Source organism: Hyperoodon ampullatus (assembly GCF_949752795.1).
Source record: "Hyperoodon ampullatus genome assembly, chromosome: 2".
In the NCBI taxonomy this organism is placed as follows: domain Eukaryota; kingdom Metazoa; phylum Chordata; class Mammalia; order Artiodactyla; family Ziphiidae; genus Hyperoodon; species Hyperoodon ampullatus.
Genome location: NC_136915.1, coordinates 101650161 through 101666905, shown reverse-complemented (window position 1 = coordinate 101666905; position 16745 = coordinate 101650161). Strand labels below are relative to the sequence as shown.

The 16745-nt window shown below is 37.2% G+C and overlaps 1 protein-coding gene across 4 annotated transcripts in view; it reads right to left on the bottom strand.

The window, feature by feature from the left end:
- The window catches only part of HIPK1 (homeodomain interacting protein kinase 1), a gene marked incomplete at both ends in the record, with an annotated part of 35167 nt that extends 23671 nt beyond the window's left edge, over window positions 1-11496 (bottom strand). For all 4 annotated transcript variants that reach the window (XM_079696985.1, XM_079696986.1, XM_079696988.1 and 1 more), the window contains 2 exons: window positions 3100-3223; window positions 10421-11496. In XM_079696985.1, coding sequence (XP_079553111.1) covers window positions 3100-3223; window positions 10421-11496 — 1200 coding nt within the window. The remainder of the gene's footprint in view (window positions 1-3099; window positions 3224-10420) is intronic.
- Between the last annotated feature and the right edge of the window lie 5249 nt (window positions 11497-16745).

Below are 16745 nucleotides of genomic sequence, written 5' to 3'. Positions count from 1 at the left end.
ACGCTCAGCAGCATGTGGGATCTACCCGGACCAGGGCACGAACCCATGTCCCCTGCATTGGCAGGCGAACTCTCAACCACTGCATGACCAGGGAAGCCCTGGTCAACTGATTTTTGACAAGGATGCCAAGACAATTCTTGGGGAAAGAACAGTCTTTTAGCAAGTAGTACTGGGATAATGAACACCCACATGCAAAAGATAGAAACTGGACCCTTTCCTTACAACATGTTCAAAAATTAACTTAAAATGACTCAAAAACCTAAATGTAAGAGCTAAAACTATAAAACTCTTAGAAGAAAACATAAGAGAAAAGCTTCATGACACCTGATTTGGCAATGATTTCTTGGATATGATACCACAAGTATAAGCAACAAAAGAAAAAATAAGCAAATTGGACTTCATCAAAATTTAAAACTTTTGTGCAAATACTCTAAACCGAGTGAAAAGGCACCCCCATGGAATGGGAGAGAGTATCTGCAAATCACTTATCTGATAAGGGATTAATAATAAGAATACAGAAAGAACTCCTACAACTCAACAACAACAACAAAATTCAAAAACGGGCAGTGGACTTAAATAGACCTCTCCAAAGAAGATATACAGATGCCTAATAAGCACATAAAACGATGCTCAACATCACTAATCATTAGAGAAATACAAATCAAAACCACAATGAGCTACCACCACACATCCATAAGTATGGCTATCATTTTTTTTAAGAAGAAAGAAAATAACCAGCGTTGACAAGGATGAAGGATGTAGGGAAACTGCAACTCTTGTACATTGTTGGTAGGAATGTAAAATGGTATAACCACTGTGGAAAACAGTTTGTTGGTTCCTCAGAAAGTTAAACATAGAATTAGCATATGACCCAGCAATTCTACTTCTAGCTTTATACCCAAAGGAACGGAAAACAGGGACTTAGACCCTGGTACACCAATATTCATAGCACCATTATTCACGACAGCCAAAAGGTGGTAACACCCCAAGTGTCCATCAACAGATGAGCCCATAAAAAAATGTGGCATATATATATATATAGATATAGATATAGATATATATAGATATAGATATAAACACACACACACACAGACACACACACACTTATATACATATATACATACACACAATGAAACATTGATCAGCCATAAAAAGTAATGAAGTTCTGATACAGGCAACAGCATGGATGAAAAACATCATGCTAAGTGAAAGAAGCCCAGCACAAAAGACCACATATTGTATGTGATGAATATGCTATGCTAGAATAGGCAAATCTATACAGACAGAAAGTAGATTACTGGCTCCCAGCGTGGTGGTGGGGTAGTTAGGGAAGAATGGGTACTGACTGCTAGTAAGTACCGGGTTTCATTTTAGAGTCATGAAAATGTTCTAAACTGATTGTGGCTATGGTTCACAACCCTGTGAACATACTAAAGACCACTGAGTTGCACACTTTAAATGGCTGAATTATATGGTATGTGAATTATATCTCAATAAAGTTGTTTTTAAAAAAACTCAGCTGTAAGAACAAGGATCCTGCCACAGGAACCTTTTTGTATAAGCAAAGATGCATAAAGATAAAGTATTCCCAATCCTGCTCTACAACAGCAACACCCTATTTATTCATTATTAAGCATGGGGAAAAAACAACTTTCTCCTACAACCCAGTTTCGCATCTGTGCACGCACCAGGCAAAAATTCTCAAAACTACCATATCATTTCTTTACAAGGTAACCCCCCATTGTACCTTAGCTTCTAAATCTTATTTTATTTGGTTCCACTTCCTAGGAATATTTACAATGCAATCTGTTTACTAAGGTTGAAGAGATACCACAAAACATTTGGCCTAGGAATGGCACTTTAGAGGCTATAATTGCTCGGAGCAAGGTTTCTTAATCGGGGGTTCCACGAATTCCCTAGCTTTGTATATAAAACACTGTGAGCATATTTTTCTGAGAAGATCCATAGCTTCCTCAGATTCTCAAGAGTCTAAAACCCAAAGAGGAGAATCAATGGATTGGTTCAAGTAACTGTGGTTTTGCATCATTTAATCTCCCTCACACTTCTTTGTTGTTGTTGTTAAAATAAGGAAGGTGGTTCATGTCTCACAAGGTGGATGAAAGACTGAAAAATTACAAAGCTCAATGTAACTGGTTACTTATCGTAAGGACAACTCATTTTTTATGTCTCACTCAGAGACAAATCCAGAGTCAAATTTTTGAAAGTTGGTAAATGTTACATCTACTCTAAAATGGACTGAGGAGTCAAAATTCCAGGTTGAATAGGGAAAAACACTATTTTGCTCTTTTCTCTTTTAATGGTTCGAAATAAACATTCATTTCTCAAAAAAACTAAAAAAAACCTGATGTACCTACTGTGTCCCAGATGCAATGTCAGCAGCTGAGGATACACTGGTAGAATCAAACAGTCTCTGCCCTCAAAGAGCTTATAGCATAGTAGTTAGAACCATTTTTTTGAAAGAACAAAAAATGAGAATTCACAATTTACTTCCATGGCAAAACTTTTTTCCTCAGGACCAGTTTCTTAGGAAGTTGTAGCATATCTTCTAAAGCTTGTCCGTTTTGAAACATAATTTGTTACAATACTTTTCAACTCATAAGATTTCCCTCCTAAATCCTATGTTACAGAAACCTAATACACATCACAACTTCTAGGGTCCAATGTGTTTCAGTATGCAAAGAGTAATTACTTCAGTGTGTGTCATGTATAAAAGGGAATAAGCAGCACTGAATGAGCCAAAGTTTGCTGTTAAAATTCCAACTTCACATCCTTACTCTACTTTCATATCCTAATTCACAAGACACATTGGCTGACAAGTTAAGTCTCTAATAAATCATTACAGATCTGGAAAAGTAGGAATCTAAAGTAATATAAAATAAAATCCTTTTTAAAGTTTAGAATTGTAAATATAACTTCAGACTAAGAAGCAGGTAGAGAAAATTCTATTCTTTAAAGAATTATTTTTAATTGGACTATTCTTTCCCTACAATCTAAATACTTCACTAGTACTTCTATTCCTCTAGAATCTTTCACCAGTAACTACTTGCTTTCTATTGTCATCCAAATAAACACTCTTACCTGATCATATTCTGAAGCACCAGGATAAAGAGGCCACCCCAGGAACAGCTCAGCTATCACACAGCCCAATGACCACATATCAATAGCTTCACAAAATGGTAATCCAAGAATAATTTCAGGGGCTCTAGAAAAAACAAAAATAGCAAATTTAAAAAATTACACATTATTTTGGGAAACTAACTATGTTAAGTCTTGGTTTAGTATCAGGTAAAGGTACATTGATTTAATGAAACTGAAAACAATCTTTGGTATAAAATCCATAATTCGAAACTCTTGGCCCCAGATGTGTTTTGAAATTGAGCTTTTTGAATTTCAGAAAGGTACTACCCATGCATAAACTACATACTTCATAATAATCCCAATGGAGTTTAGGGAAGCATCCCATAATCAAACACATTAATACTTCTGCAACAAAACATATGAGCAATCACACTAAGCCAGACAAATACTTTAAACAGCCTTACATTGATTCAAGTCAGGTCTTGCCAATAAATAAGTTTATACCAAACTTAGAAAAAGATTTTTAGCTTTGAAAGCTTTCTGAATTTAGAAATTACAGATAAGGGATTATGGATTTATTCTTTTTATTCTTAGAAACTTTTTAATTACAGAAAAATCAATTAAATGGCCTGATCAATAAATACCCCTTTATGACAGAAATGCCTTCTGTAGAGACACAGTGGTTCAAATCCTAATTCCATTATTTAACAGCTGTAGGCAATTAATCTTTCTGAGCCTCAGGTTCTTTTTTTTTTTTTTAACGACTTTATTGGAGTATAATTGCTTTACAATGGTGTGCTAGTTTCTGCTGTATAACAAAGTGAATCAGCTATACATATATCCCCATATCTCCTCCCTCTTGCGTCTCCCTCCCACCCTCCCTATCCCACCCCTCTAGGTGGTCACAAAGCACTGAGCTGATCTCCCTGTGCTATGCGGCTGATTCCCACTATGAGCCTCACGTTCTTCATTCATAAAATGGAGATGAGTACCTCTTACTACATAAGGTTGTGGTAAGGTTAAAATAAATAAGTAAAAAATAATGATGATGATGATAATGATGTCGTTCAAATATTAAAGCGCTTGACCAGCGCCTGGCACATGGTTAGCATTATGTAAGTGTTAGATAAAACAATGACTATTATTATTATACCACCACTCTTTTAAAACTTTGAACTCTCTGTGTGCTTTCAGAAATATTCATTTCCACTAACACTCCATGTGAGAAACCCAACCCTACGAAACCTTAAAGAGAAAACTATGGTAATACCATAAACTAAGAGCTCTCTATATATGAATATATCCAAGGCAAAATTATTATCCCCTCTATATTATACTTATAGAGGAGGTAACAGAGGCAAATAGATTAAGTAATTTGCCCAAACTCACACAGTTAATAAGTGGCAGAGCTAGAATTTGAATCCTGGTAGCCTAGCTCTCAAGTTGAGTACATTATACTGTCTCTAAATAAGTAAAAGTTAAATACATACCCATCTATACTCATCTATTTGGCATGGTGGTATACATGGTATTTTTCAAATTGTAACTAAAATTAAGAGATAAATGGATTCAAAAGGGGGATGCTAATAATAGGTAATATTATATTGATAATAATAGATGACACTTATATAGTACTTAGTATGTGCCATGCACTAAGTTCTTTATAAATGTGGGGTTCACTTAATTCTTACAACAATCGTATGAAAGTAGATATTATCACTGTTAAGTCATCAATTATAAGGTACACATTTTTCACATTTTAACATCTCTAAAATTAAGAAGATTCCTGCAGATGATGGTATATTTTAGTTTAATGGCAGTGCCTTTACTTTCTTATTGGTACATAAATAATATTATATTTCGTCTTATAATCAATGGCACCTTAGATTCTACGTAAGAAAGTATTATTTCCATTTTACAGATGTAGAAACTGGGCACTGGCAGTTTAAGTAACTTGCCCAAGGCTGGAGCCCAGGCAGTCTGGATCCAAGGTCTGAGCTCTGAAACACTTTATCATCTCCAAATAATTTCCTTTCCTTCTTACAAGTCACACAATTTGAATCTGTAAGGACACTCCAGATCCAGATCCCTCATTAATCAGGAGCTAAATGGAAAAGCAGATCTCTCCATTAGGAACCATCTAATAGGCCATGTCTCCTCATGAAGTGCCTAGGTTTCCCAAATTTTATTCTTAAGCAGTATGTGCTTATTGCTGCATTGTGTGTATGGGGGGGCAGACAAAGACTGAGTGGGGAGGGTATAAAGATATTTCCCCAAATAAGAATATCCTCCCAGAGTAATTTTCTAAGTAGCCCCTAGAAAATGGTAAATTAGAGGACTCCATAGGGTCTAAAAACTTTCCTGATCCTTGAACAGAAACAGCAGAAGATCCAGGCCTGCTGGGACTTACACTATTTGACAGCTAAGGGTGAAACCACTAATACCATCAATTTTGGGGCTATTTGATGTGAACTGTGGTTCTGTTAGCCAAAGAAAACAAAAAAGTGATATTCCTGTCGCAGGTGGCTAGAGCCCCATATTACTGATGGAATTTCAGAGTTCAATTAAATACAACCACTGTGGCATGTTTGATAGCATTAATAAACTAGAGGGTAAGAGTACCCAGAAACATAAAAGCCTTTCTAAAATTGAAAAGGAACAAAATTTTTACTTTCACTGAGCAGACTCATTAATTTCTAAGTTCATGACAGTGCCAAAAATAGCTGGCAGGGAGAATGCAAATGGCTTTGTGCCAAAATAAAAACTGGGCTTAGAACATTCCTAAACATCAACTGAAGAGCAGCAGATTGATTTTGCCATTCCCACTATACCAGGAAGACATTTTAAAATCCAAAAGGCAGGTCACAGGGAGGGGCCAGGCCACCCAATAACTTACTTCTTTAAAAAGGTAGCCATAAGATGTGATAACTGTTAGGCTTCTAAGGCTTAAAGTTTAAGGGAAATTAAGAAAAACACTAATTCCATCTCCCAAGCCCCACTAAACAAAAAACCCCTTAAGACTGACTGGAATCAGTTTTTCCATTTGGTCTTCCTCTGCTTCTGGAGTAACAAAAGCAGCTAAGTATTTCAAGTAAAAGCTCAACCAAAACAGTTAACTCTACCACATCTACCATGCAAAAAGGTAAGTATCAAAAGAAAAAAAAAGGAAAGCAGTAAAAATAAAGTAAAATAAACTAAGGCTGCTCAGTCTATTGAGGACTTTTCACTTTCATTAGAGCCTAAAAGTGTTAGACTTATGTAAACTCCAGGAAGCAAAAAGACTTAAGTTATCTTCTTTTACTGAACATCATTTAGAGCAGGTTCACCTCTAAAGACTGAATGTTTTAACCTCTGAATTCAGATCAAAATTCTTGACAATATTTTCATTACTATATCATCTTTCCCCTTGGCCTCCAATATTTCTCAATCCCTCAATATAAACTATACACTGAAATTCTTGTTCTATTTCATCTATATAATAAGTTAATTACTCTTCTAGGTCCCTTTCCAGCTCTGACATCCTAACAACTGGGCAGTAAAAAAGATTACCTATTAAAGCACAGGAAAAAGGAAAACAAAACTAGCAGTCTTCCCTTTAGTAGGAAAATGGCATTAATTGTACTTTGGACACGGTGACTCTCCTCTTTGAAGATACATCCCATCCTTTGAGAACAAATACTAAACAGGCTCTCATTGCTATAACCAGGAGGTAGAAATAGCAATCCTTGCGTTTTGATTTCCCAACTTCAAACTCCTTTAAATTGAAAAATTCCACCTAAGTCATAAAGCTCTATTTCACTGGAACCCAGAGCAAGCTGAGGTTGGAATCACTTAACAGCACAAATCACTCTCTGCTCATCTTCATGAACACTCTTGTTTCTTCCCACCCATCTCAGAGGCATCAAACCAAATAAGAGATGTTACATAAAGTCTAACTTCCTACATCTGTGGCTTAGGTGTTAACTGTGGTTTCAGTGTCAGATGAAATTGGATTGTTTGTTTGTCTAGGATAAACTGAAAATATGTTTTCCTTATCTAGATCTTGTCCTTCCATACATAACAAAGTGATCTCAGCATTAAGGCCAGCTAGCCTGTTCAGAATGGAAAAGCATTGAGCTTATAAGCATGACAAACCTTTGTGCCTAAAACTCAAGCCCCAAAGACGCAACTTTTCTTGGAATTAGTCTACATTTACATTTACAGTGGGCTAGGAAATAAAGTATTTTTACTGCCTGAGTCATTTAGCCGTGCCCATGGCCAACAGAGGCAGCATGGTGGCAAAAATTTACGTCAACTGATAGTACTTTGCCATGTTATCAGCAAGATGAATCAATGTAAACAATGCAATGTAAAAAGGAGGGTAAGAGGAAGGCTGGCTCTGGAGTCAGAATGCTTCAATGGTCAAAAGGATTTCAGAGAGGTTTTCTGAAAGACAAGAGGGTGAGGATTTAATGGACTCTAATAAAGCAACAATGCAACAAGCACAGGACCACTGTGGATAAAATTTATATAAAGAAGGAATGCCTGAGCTGCTATTCCACTTGCCCTAGGCTCATCATCAAGTATTACTGTGATAGAGTTTTAGAAAACTATAAAAAGAAAAGATAAAAATAGATTAGGGTGGATTGGAAGACAATGTTGTTAAGACGTCAATACTGCGCAAAGTGATTTGCAGACTCAGTGTGATCCCTCTAAACACCAATGAGGTTTTTTTCAGAATTAGAAAAGTCCATCCTAAAACTCATATAGAATTTCAGGAGACTCCAAAAAAGCCAAAACAATCTTGAAAGAAAATAAAACTAGAGGTCTCACACTTCCTGATTTCAAAACTTATTACAAAGCTACAAGTAATCAAAAAAGCATGGTACTGGCATAAAGACAGACATTTAGAAAAATGGAACAGAAGGGAGAGCCCAGAAATGAACCCTCACATATATGGCCAAAGGATTCTGACAAGAGTGTCAAGACCATTCAATGGAGAAAGGACAGTCTTTTTAGCAAATGGTGCTGGGAAAACTGAATATCCACATGCAAAAGAATGAAATTGGACCCATACTTTATACCATACAAAAATTAATTCAAAACGGATCAAAAGCTTAAATATAAGAGCTAAGCTATTTGAAGAAAACATGGGGAAAAGCTTCATGACATTGGTTTGACAACGATATCTTGAATATACCAAAAGTATAAGCAACAACAAAAAAGACAAATAGGACTTCATCAAAATTTAAAACTTTTGTGCTAACAACACTATCAATATAGTGAAAAGGCAACCCCATGGAATGGGAGAAAATATCTGCAAATCATGTATCTGACCAGGGGTTAATACTCAGAATATATAAAGAACTCCTACAACTCAGCAACAACAAAAGACAATCCAATTCAAAGATGGACAAAGGACTTAAGACATCTCTCCAGAGAAGACATACAGATAGCCAATAAGCACATGAAATGATGCTCACCATCACTAATCATTAGGGAAATGCAAATCAAAACTATATGAGATATCATTTCACATACATAAGGATGGCTATTATCAAAAAAAAAAAAGAGAGAGAGAAAGAAAATAACAAGTGTTGGTGTACTGGTGAGGATATGGAGAAATTGGAATCCTCATGCATTGCTGATGGGAATATAAAATCGTGCAGTGGCTGAGAAAAACAGTTTGGTGGTTCCTCAAAAAGTTAAAGAATTAACATATGACCCAGCAACTCTACTTCTAGTTTTATACCCAAAAGAATTGAAAACAGGGACTCAAACACTTGAATGCCAATGTTCATATTACATCATTATTCACAATAGCCAAAAATGTGGAAACAACCCAAGTGTCCATCAACAGATGAATAGATAAATAAAATGTGGTATATACATGCAATAGAATATTATTCAGTCCTGAAAAGGAATGAAATTCTGATATACGCTACAGAATTTCAGAGATTAACCTTGAAATCATTATGCTAAGTGAAGTAAGTCAGACCCAAAAGGAGAAATATTGTATGATTCCACTTATATGCAATATCTAGAATAGGTAATTTCATAGAGACAGAAAGTCAAATAGAGGTAACAGGGGTAGGGGGTAGGAGGGTGGAGTAGTTACTGCTTAATGGTTACAGAGTTTCTGTTTTGGGTGATAAAAAAAATTTGGATATAGCGGTGAAGGCTATACAACACTATGAAGATACTTCACAACACTGAATGGTACATGTTAAAATGGTAAACTTCATGTTAGGTAGGTTTTATCACAATTAGAAAAACAAAAATATGTAGATGGCATATTTTCTGAGGCCCTATACAGGTTAAAATGTCTTTACATTATTTTCACACATAATATAAAATTCTTAGTTCAGAATTTCTATTTCCTCAAAATTTATTATAGCCATTTGGCATGCTGGACATATCTCTTGATAAAACTTATTTTGTGGGTTATCTTTTTTTATTGTTTCACTTCGTGATTGGGTGAGTGTACAATCTGTGTTTAATGCATGACCATTAAAATATCAGATTCCTTAAAATTAATAACTAGACAGATAAATGACGTACTGAGAAATAAAAGCTCATTTAAAGACTTTCCTGTCTTCTCTCTTTCAGTAATGCTCCTTGGTTACAGTACAGACAGACTTCTACATACCAGCATTTAAGTTCTGTCCCAATAATTATTATATATTGAAAAGGTAGCTTTATTAGAAGTATCAATATGGAAATATAAATCACTAAAGTATAAGGTGTTTGGGTCAAGGCCATTTTAGGATAACCAAATAAGTTCATATGCAAATAAGTTCAAAGGACTATGGAGAATATTAAAACAAGAAGAGACCTTAGCAATCATCTAATCCAATTCTATTATGCAAGAAAGAAAATGTAAAATAATAAAATGTTGCTAGAGTTAAACTTGGAATTATTCCCAAGGCATCTTACCTGCCAAGATAGGAACCTGGGAAAAATAGCAGCATATGCCCAAATTCATCACATATAAGTAAACATCTTATATATTTAAACATACTTTATAATGGGAAAATTAGGTATAATGGTAGTAAAGAAGGAACCAGATGCTACTATAATTCAACTAGGAACAACCTTCAGAATCAGACTGAATTAATTTTTCTAGAGTTAAAATTTCAGAAATAAAATGTTACATATAGGAATGCCACACACATGGAATATTAAATACTAAATATATTTAGGATAACACCAAAATATATTATTCTATTCTGTGTTGAAATCTGTAAATAAATTCATTGTTATATGTAGTCCTTTGTAATATATGTTAAATACAAAGACAGATCTCTAGTTGAAGACATGCTTTTTAGCATTTGCCACTTGCCTGTAGTAACGTGACTGTAAGTAGGTTGAGCACACAGCTTTGGAAACGTGACTAGCAGAACCAAAGTCAATGACCTTCACTCGGTAGGGTTGGCGCACTGGATCGACCAGCATTATGTTTTCAGGCTTAAGGTCAGCGTGAATTAGACCAAGGCTCTTGAGCTTCATCAGGGCTGTGGCCACCTGCTGCAAGATTGGTCTGATGTACTTGAGTGGCAGTGGGCTAAACTTGTTCTGCTTTAGAAAATCATATAAGTTCTGCTCCAGCATCTCGAACACAAGGCAGGTATGATTCTTATGCTGAAAGCACTCATAAGAACGGACAAAATTATACTCATCGGCATTTTCACTGCTTAGGCGGGAAAGGATGCTCACTTCAATCTGTCCTTGCCTGGCATAGGAGGGGTGGTTCTTCAAGATTTTAATAGCCACAATTTCCTTGGTGCTCCGCTTCCAGCACTTAGCCACCTGTCCAAATGTTCCCCGGCCTAAGAACTCCAAGACTTCATAGCTGTTTGTCATAGAGCAAAGGATCTCATGCTGGACCAGCTGGTAATCCCCTTCTCCACTGGAACTGCTACTTTTCGTGGTCACCGTGGTGGTCGTGGCAGCAGCACCCACCACAGTCCTGTTTTGCAGCATGAGAGGGGGATGTTCTTCTATGATTTGCACGCTACCGTTGCTGTCAACTTCCTCACTTTTTCTTTTCAATCCACATTTTTGATATGGCTCAAGCAAAGAAACGTTGCTTCTGTGAGTCAGGGTCTGGCTGCTTTGGAAGGTTGATGTAGCAGCACTGGCAGAGCTATCAGCAGCTGTTACAACAATATGCTCCACTGCAGGAGCTGGGAGGAGGAGGCCCTGGTCGTAAGCAGGGATGTTGAAATTTGCTACCTGGTGAGAAGAGCTGGTTTGCCCTTGTGTGGCTGGGAGGGTTTTGCTGTGGGTATAGTATTTGTCGTTGCTGCTCTGTCCAGAAACATCCCAACCAGAAGCCTCTATTTTCAGTTTCTTTGCACTGCAGAAGGCACTCGACGACACTGATGGGGGGGAAAACACCTGCAGCTGTGATGCCATACCTACACCAAGAAAGAGGAAGAATTAGGCCCTCAATTTTATACAACCCCTCAATTAGCATATCAGAAAACTTCCAGTTTAGAAAAAACAAGTAAACGTATATCTGGCTGAGATTTTATTTTATACATTTTCCAAAACATGTTTCCTATTATAGAAGGATAAACTTTTTGGTCTAATTACACATCCTGAATCACATTTTTGAGACTCAGCAATAATAGGACATACTGTTAAAAGAGTATGAACATCTAAGATGGTTTATAAAATAAAAACAACAACAACAATAGCTTAGATGATTGATCACTTAGTATGTGCCAAGTGGTAGTCTAAGCACTTCATACACATAACTCATTTAATTCTCACCACAACCTTTTGAAAAACATACTATCATTATTTCCATTCTACAGATGAGGAAACTAAGACACAGACTGGTTAAAATAATTTGCCCAAAATAACACAGCTCTTAAGTGGCAGCACTAGAGTTCAAACCCAACCTCTTTGGCCCCAGAGCTCATTCCACAGCTGTCTTCATTCCTGCCCTGATTAGCTTCTTTTTTTTTTGCTGTATGCGGGCCTCTCACTGTTGGGGCCTCTCCCGTTGCGGAGCACAGGCTCCGGACGCACAGGCTCAGCGGCCATGGCTCACAGGCCCAGCCGCTCCACAGCATGTGGGATCTTCCCGGACCGGGGCACGAACCCGTGTCCCCTGCATTGGCAGGCGGACTCTCAACCACTGCGCCACCAGGGAAGCCCCCTGATTAGCTTTTTAATCAACTATTTAAATGTAGACATAGATGACATGCTTATAAAATTCATAGATGAACCAAATTTGGGCAGAATACTCAATATTGCTAAGTAACAAGTCCAAAAAGATCACAAAGAGCAGAAACCATAAGGTAAATCTAGCTGATGACATTTAACACAAATATTGACTTCCTACTTAGGTCCAAAATCTGGCTAGCACAAAGCACAAGGATAAGAGATACAAGGTTTCACAGGATCATATAAGAAAAACACTTTGTTAGCAAGAGAAACACTATGCAATAATGTTCCCCTCCCCTCAAAAGCTAATTCAATCTTAAACTATATTCACAGAAAAAGTAGTGTCCAGAATGTAGCAAAGTGAAGGCAACCCACTCTGCTCAGATCACAAATAAAACAGTGTCTAGCTCTGCCCACTACATTGTAAAAGGACCATTAATAAACTGACCAGAAGAAAGTAATCAGGATGAGGCAAAACCCAGATGGGATCTTCTGAAGAACCTCGGGAAGTCATCCTTAGAAAAATATGGGGAAAGGTAATAAGAACTGCCCACCTTTCTGTGCCTGAATGTCCCATAGACACCTCAAGCTCAATAAGCCCAAAGACTAATCCCAAAGCTAATATTTTCAGAATAAAGTCCAAACATTTGACCTAGCATACAAGCCATTTCATATTTATCTTCTTCCTTCTGAATCACATAACCCTCAGGTGCCTCGGGGCTCCACACTAATCCCTCTTCTCTTGCTCCACATGTTCCCTCTTTTCACTACTTCCCAGCATTAGTCATCTGCGAAAAAGTAACAAATTTCCCTCTCTAATCCAGACTTCTCTCTTGAACTCCAAATCCTTACTTTCAAATAACCACTTCACACTTCAACTTGGATATCTCAGAGACAACTCAAATTCAAGATGTCCAGAATTAAACTTCTGAGCCTCCACCCCACGCCCAGTTTTTTACCTCAATTATGAGACACCACCATGCACCTAACACCTCAAGCTAAAAAATCAGGGAGGCAATGAGTCTCAGTTTCCTCATCTATAAAACGGTGAATTAAATGATTTAATACACGACATGCTTAGTGCCAAAAACTCACTTAATATTATTATCCTGACTCATTCCCCTCCCTTGTTCACCTCCCTTGTTCCCCTCCCTTAATCCCCATATCTAACCTATAACAAATCTTATCTACTTCCTAAGCATATTTCAAATCAGCCATTTTTTCTCTACCCTTATTGGAACCTTTCTAGTTCAAGCTGCCAGTAGCCTCCAAACTCATCCTGAATACACTCAGGGGACCTTTGCTTTTAAACTATGTATTATATATTGGAGGACTGCTCTTTGTTAACCATCTCCCTCCTTCTGCCTCCAGGGTCTTTCATTGCTTTAGGGATAAAATCCAAAATCCTCAACTTGCCTTAAAAAGCTCCCCCCAAATCTGGTTGCTGTCTTCCAAAATCTCCCCACCTCGATTCCTCCACCACTCCAGCCATACTGCCCCTTCTTTCAGTTCTTGGGAGGCCCTCTATGTTGGAGACTTTCTGCTAGGAAAACTGTTTCTTCTCTCTCATACTCTCACACACTCACACACTCACACACACACACACTCCCCACAATCACCACCACCACTGCATTCCCACAACACCCTGTACCTACCTACCTTATAACATTATTTATTTAATGTTACATCCCCGGATACTGTAAAAGTTCCATGAGAGCAGGTACCATATCTGTCTTGTTCTTTTGCTTATATCACCAGAACCTACCACAGACTCTGACAATATACAGACACTCAGTATTTGCTGGGTGATTTGACCACTGCCTACCAACTTCATTTCTACTCTCTACTACTCATGTTAAACTGCAGGATTCTCAAATGTTTCTTTTGTTTTGGTTTTTTGACGTCCCTCTCTTTTATCTGTGCAGTCCTTGAGATATGGGGAAGTCTCCACTCTAGTACACACAGTGTAATTTTATTAGTCATAAGAGAATAAACACACACAACTAGAAAGGAAGGAAACGTGACAAGGGATGTTACAGAACATAAAAAAACAAAGTATACATTTCTTTGTGCTTGAATGCAACTAAAAACCATCTGCACTGGAACAGATAGCTAGAAGGAAGAACAAACCCTCAACCTTCAATTTCTAAAATGCTGTCTGGATTTACTTTAAACAAGAGTTTCTATAATTTATATGAACCTTGAAGAGAAAAAAAGTATAAATTAAAAAAATGTTATTGCGGGACTTCCCTGGTGGCGCAGTGGATAAGACTAAGTGCTCCCAATGTAGTGGGCCTGGGTTCGATCCCTGGTCAGGGAACTAGATCCTACATGCATGCCACAACTAAGAGTTCACATGCCACAACTAAGGAGCCCACGTGCCGCAACTAAGGAGCTCTGGAGCCGCAATTAAGACCTGGAGCAACCAAAATAAATAAATAAATATTTTTAAAAAATGTTATTGCAATTTAACTTCTAGGTTACAGATTTACAAATCGTCTTATTCTACCTATATCACTGACATAATACCAAACTATAAGAGAAAAACTGAAATCAAGTAGTGCCTTTACAAAATTTACCTATTAATATATGCAAAAATATTTCTTGCCATAATATCAAACCAATTTCTGAACAACGAAAAGGAAGCAAATTTTTGAAATTTGTTTTCCATCGTATATTTGTTGAGTTACTACTTTTAACAATCTATCAAAATACGTAAGCACAACCTTCATGTACCTAAAAGTATTTAGTAAAAAATTTGAATACTATACAAAATTTGCAGTTTGTAGCTATGTATAGGAATATGGGGGCTTAAAGTAATAATACTGAAAAGAATTCATGAAATGTAACTCCAAGTTTTTAAAAGTATGATGATCATAACTGGACACTTTTCAAAAGTATTCTGTTTACCAGAGGAATGTTAATGACAACCTTTCACCCAGTGAACAAAATAACAGATACTGATGGCTTCAAATTCACACTGAGCACTGCAAAAAGCACAAGTTCTAGGAAATTGCTCCAAAAGTTTAAGTATATAAATAAATATAATAATTCTTACTCAGTAAGACAAACTTAAGTCCACCCATAGGGAAATAACAACCCAGAATTTCACTGGCCTTCCCCCCAGCAAGGGTGTATGGTACTGAAGTCAATGTCATGCCACCAGGACTCTTACAGTGTGGCTGAGACTCAGCCTGACCTCAACAAGCACTAGGTGAGAAGAAAATACAGAATCAAAATTGCCTAGAAAAATCTATACTCTTATTTATATAACACTCTGAAATTCAGCTAAAAACAGCCATTTCTAAACACGAAATAAAGATACTATGTCCCCCCCAAAAAATTTTTTTTTCTTTTTTTTGCAGGGGGTGGGGTGGCCGGGTGAGAGGAAGTTTTCTCCCTAGGCTGAGACCCCAAACAAAACCATGGAATAGAATTAACATCTGTGGGAAATTTACAATGTATCACACTCCGTTAAGCACATTACACTATTTTCAATTCACATGAGAACAGCTCCCAATAAATTAAAAGCTAACTTCCTGAAAATGTTTCCCCTCTTGACTCTAGCAATAAACTAGTCTTTTCATTTCAAACCTGACTTTCCAAGGATTTAACCATCTAAATATAATGACAAACTTTCCCACTGCATTAATCCCAAACTAGAACAAAAGGCAAAAGGCTACTGGTACTTGTACTTATTGCTAAAAAGAGAATTGAGTCCTGCTAGACTCGAAGGCTTTCAAAAACAGTCAAATTAACAGCTTCCCCACTCCCTGCCATGCGCACATCTATTTAACAACATTTACTGGGTGCCCCACCCTCTGGGCACTACAGTTAGATAATCTTACCATAAAGAATTCAAATATTATAACTATGAATGAAATAGTTGAGTATGACAATGGAGGTAATCATTTATCAGTGTTTTGCCCTTAGTCTTGACTAACTTCCACCTTTTCCCGGACATACCAATAATAAATTTCTAATGCTTTTGCTTGGAGCCATCTTTGTCTTTTTGATACAATTTAACAATTGGTGACCTAAATAACCTACCATCAGTACTGCATATTGATTTCTTCCTCTAGCACTTGTCCTCAGCTGACATGTACACAGATGTACATATTCTCCAGCACACTGATATACAAAGAGTATTCATATCATTAAAGTGGGTAAATAAGAATACACATTCTGGAAAAAGATAAGATTGGGAAGAAAACTCTTTCACTGGGATACCAAATATCTCCCACCTACTGCACAATCCTGCACTACTTAGTTCAACAGCCTAACTTTCCCCAAATGGTACCCTCTAGCCCTTCTCAATTCATTCTTCACCTTACAAATGAAGCTTTTAAAAATGCATATCTATCCCTCATTTAAAACTTTAGGATAGGGACTTCTCTGGTGGCCCAGTGGTTAAGAATCCGCCTGCCAATGCAGGGGACACGGGTTCAAGCCCTGGTCCAGAAAGATCCCACATTCCACAGAGCAACTAA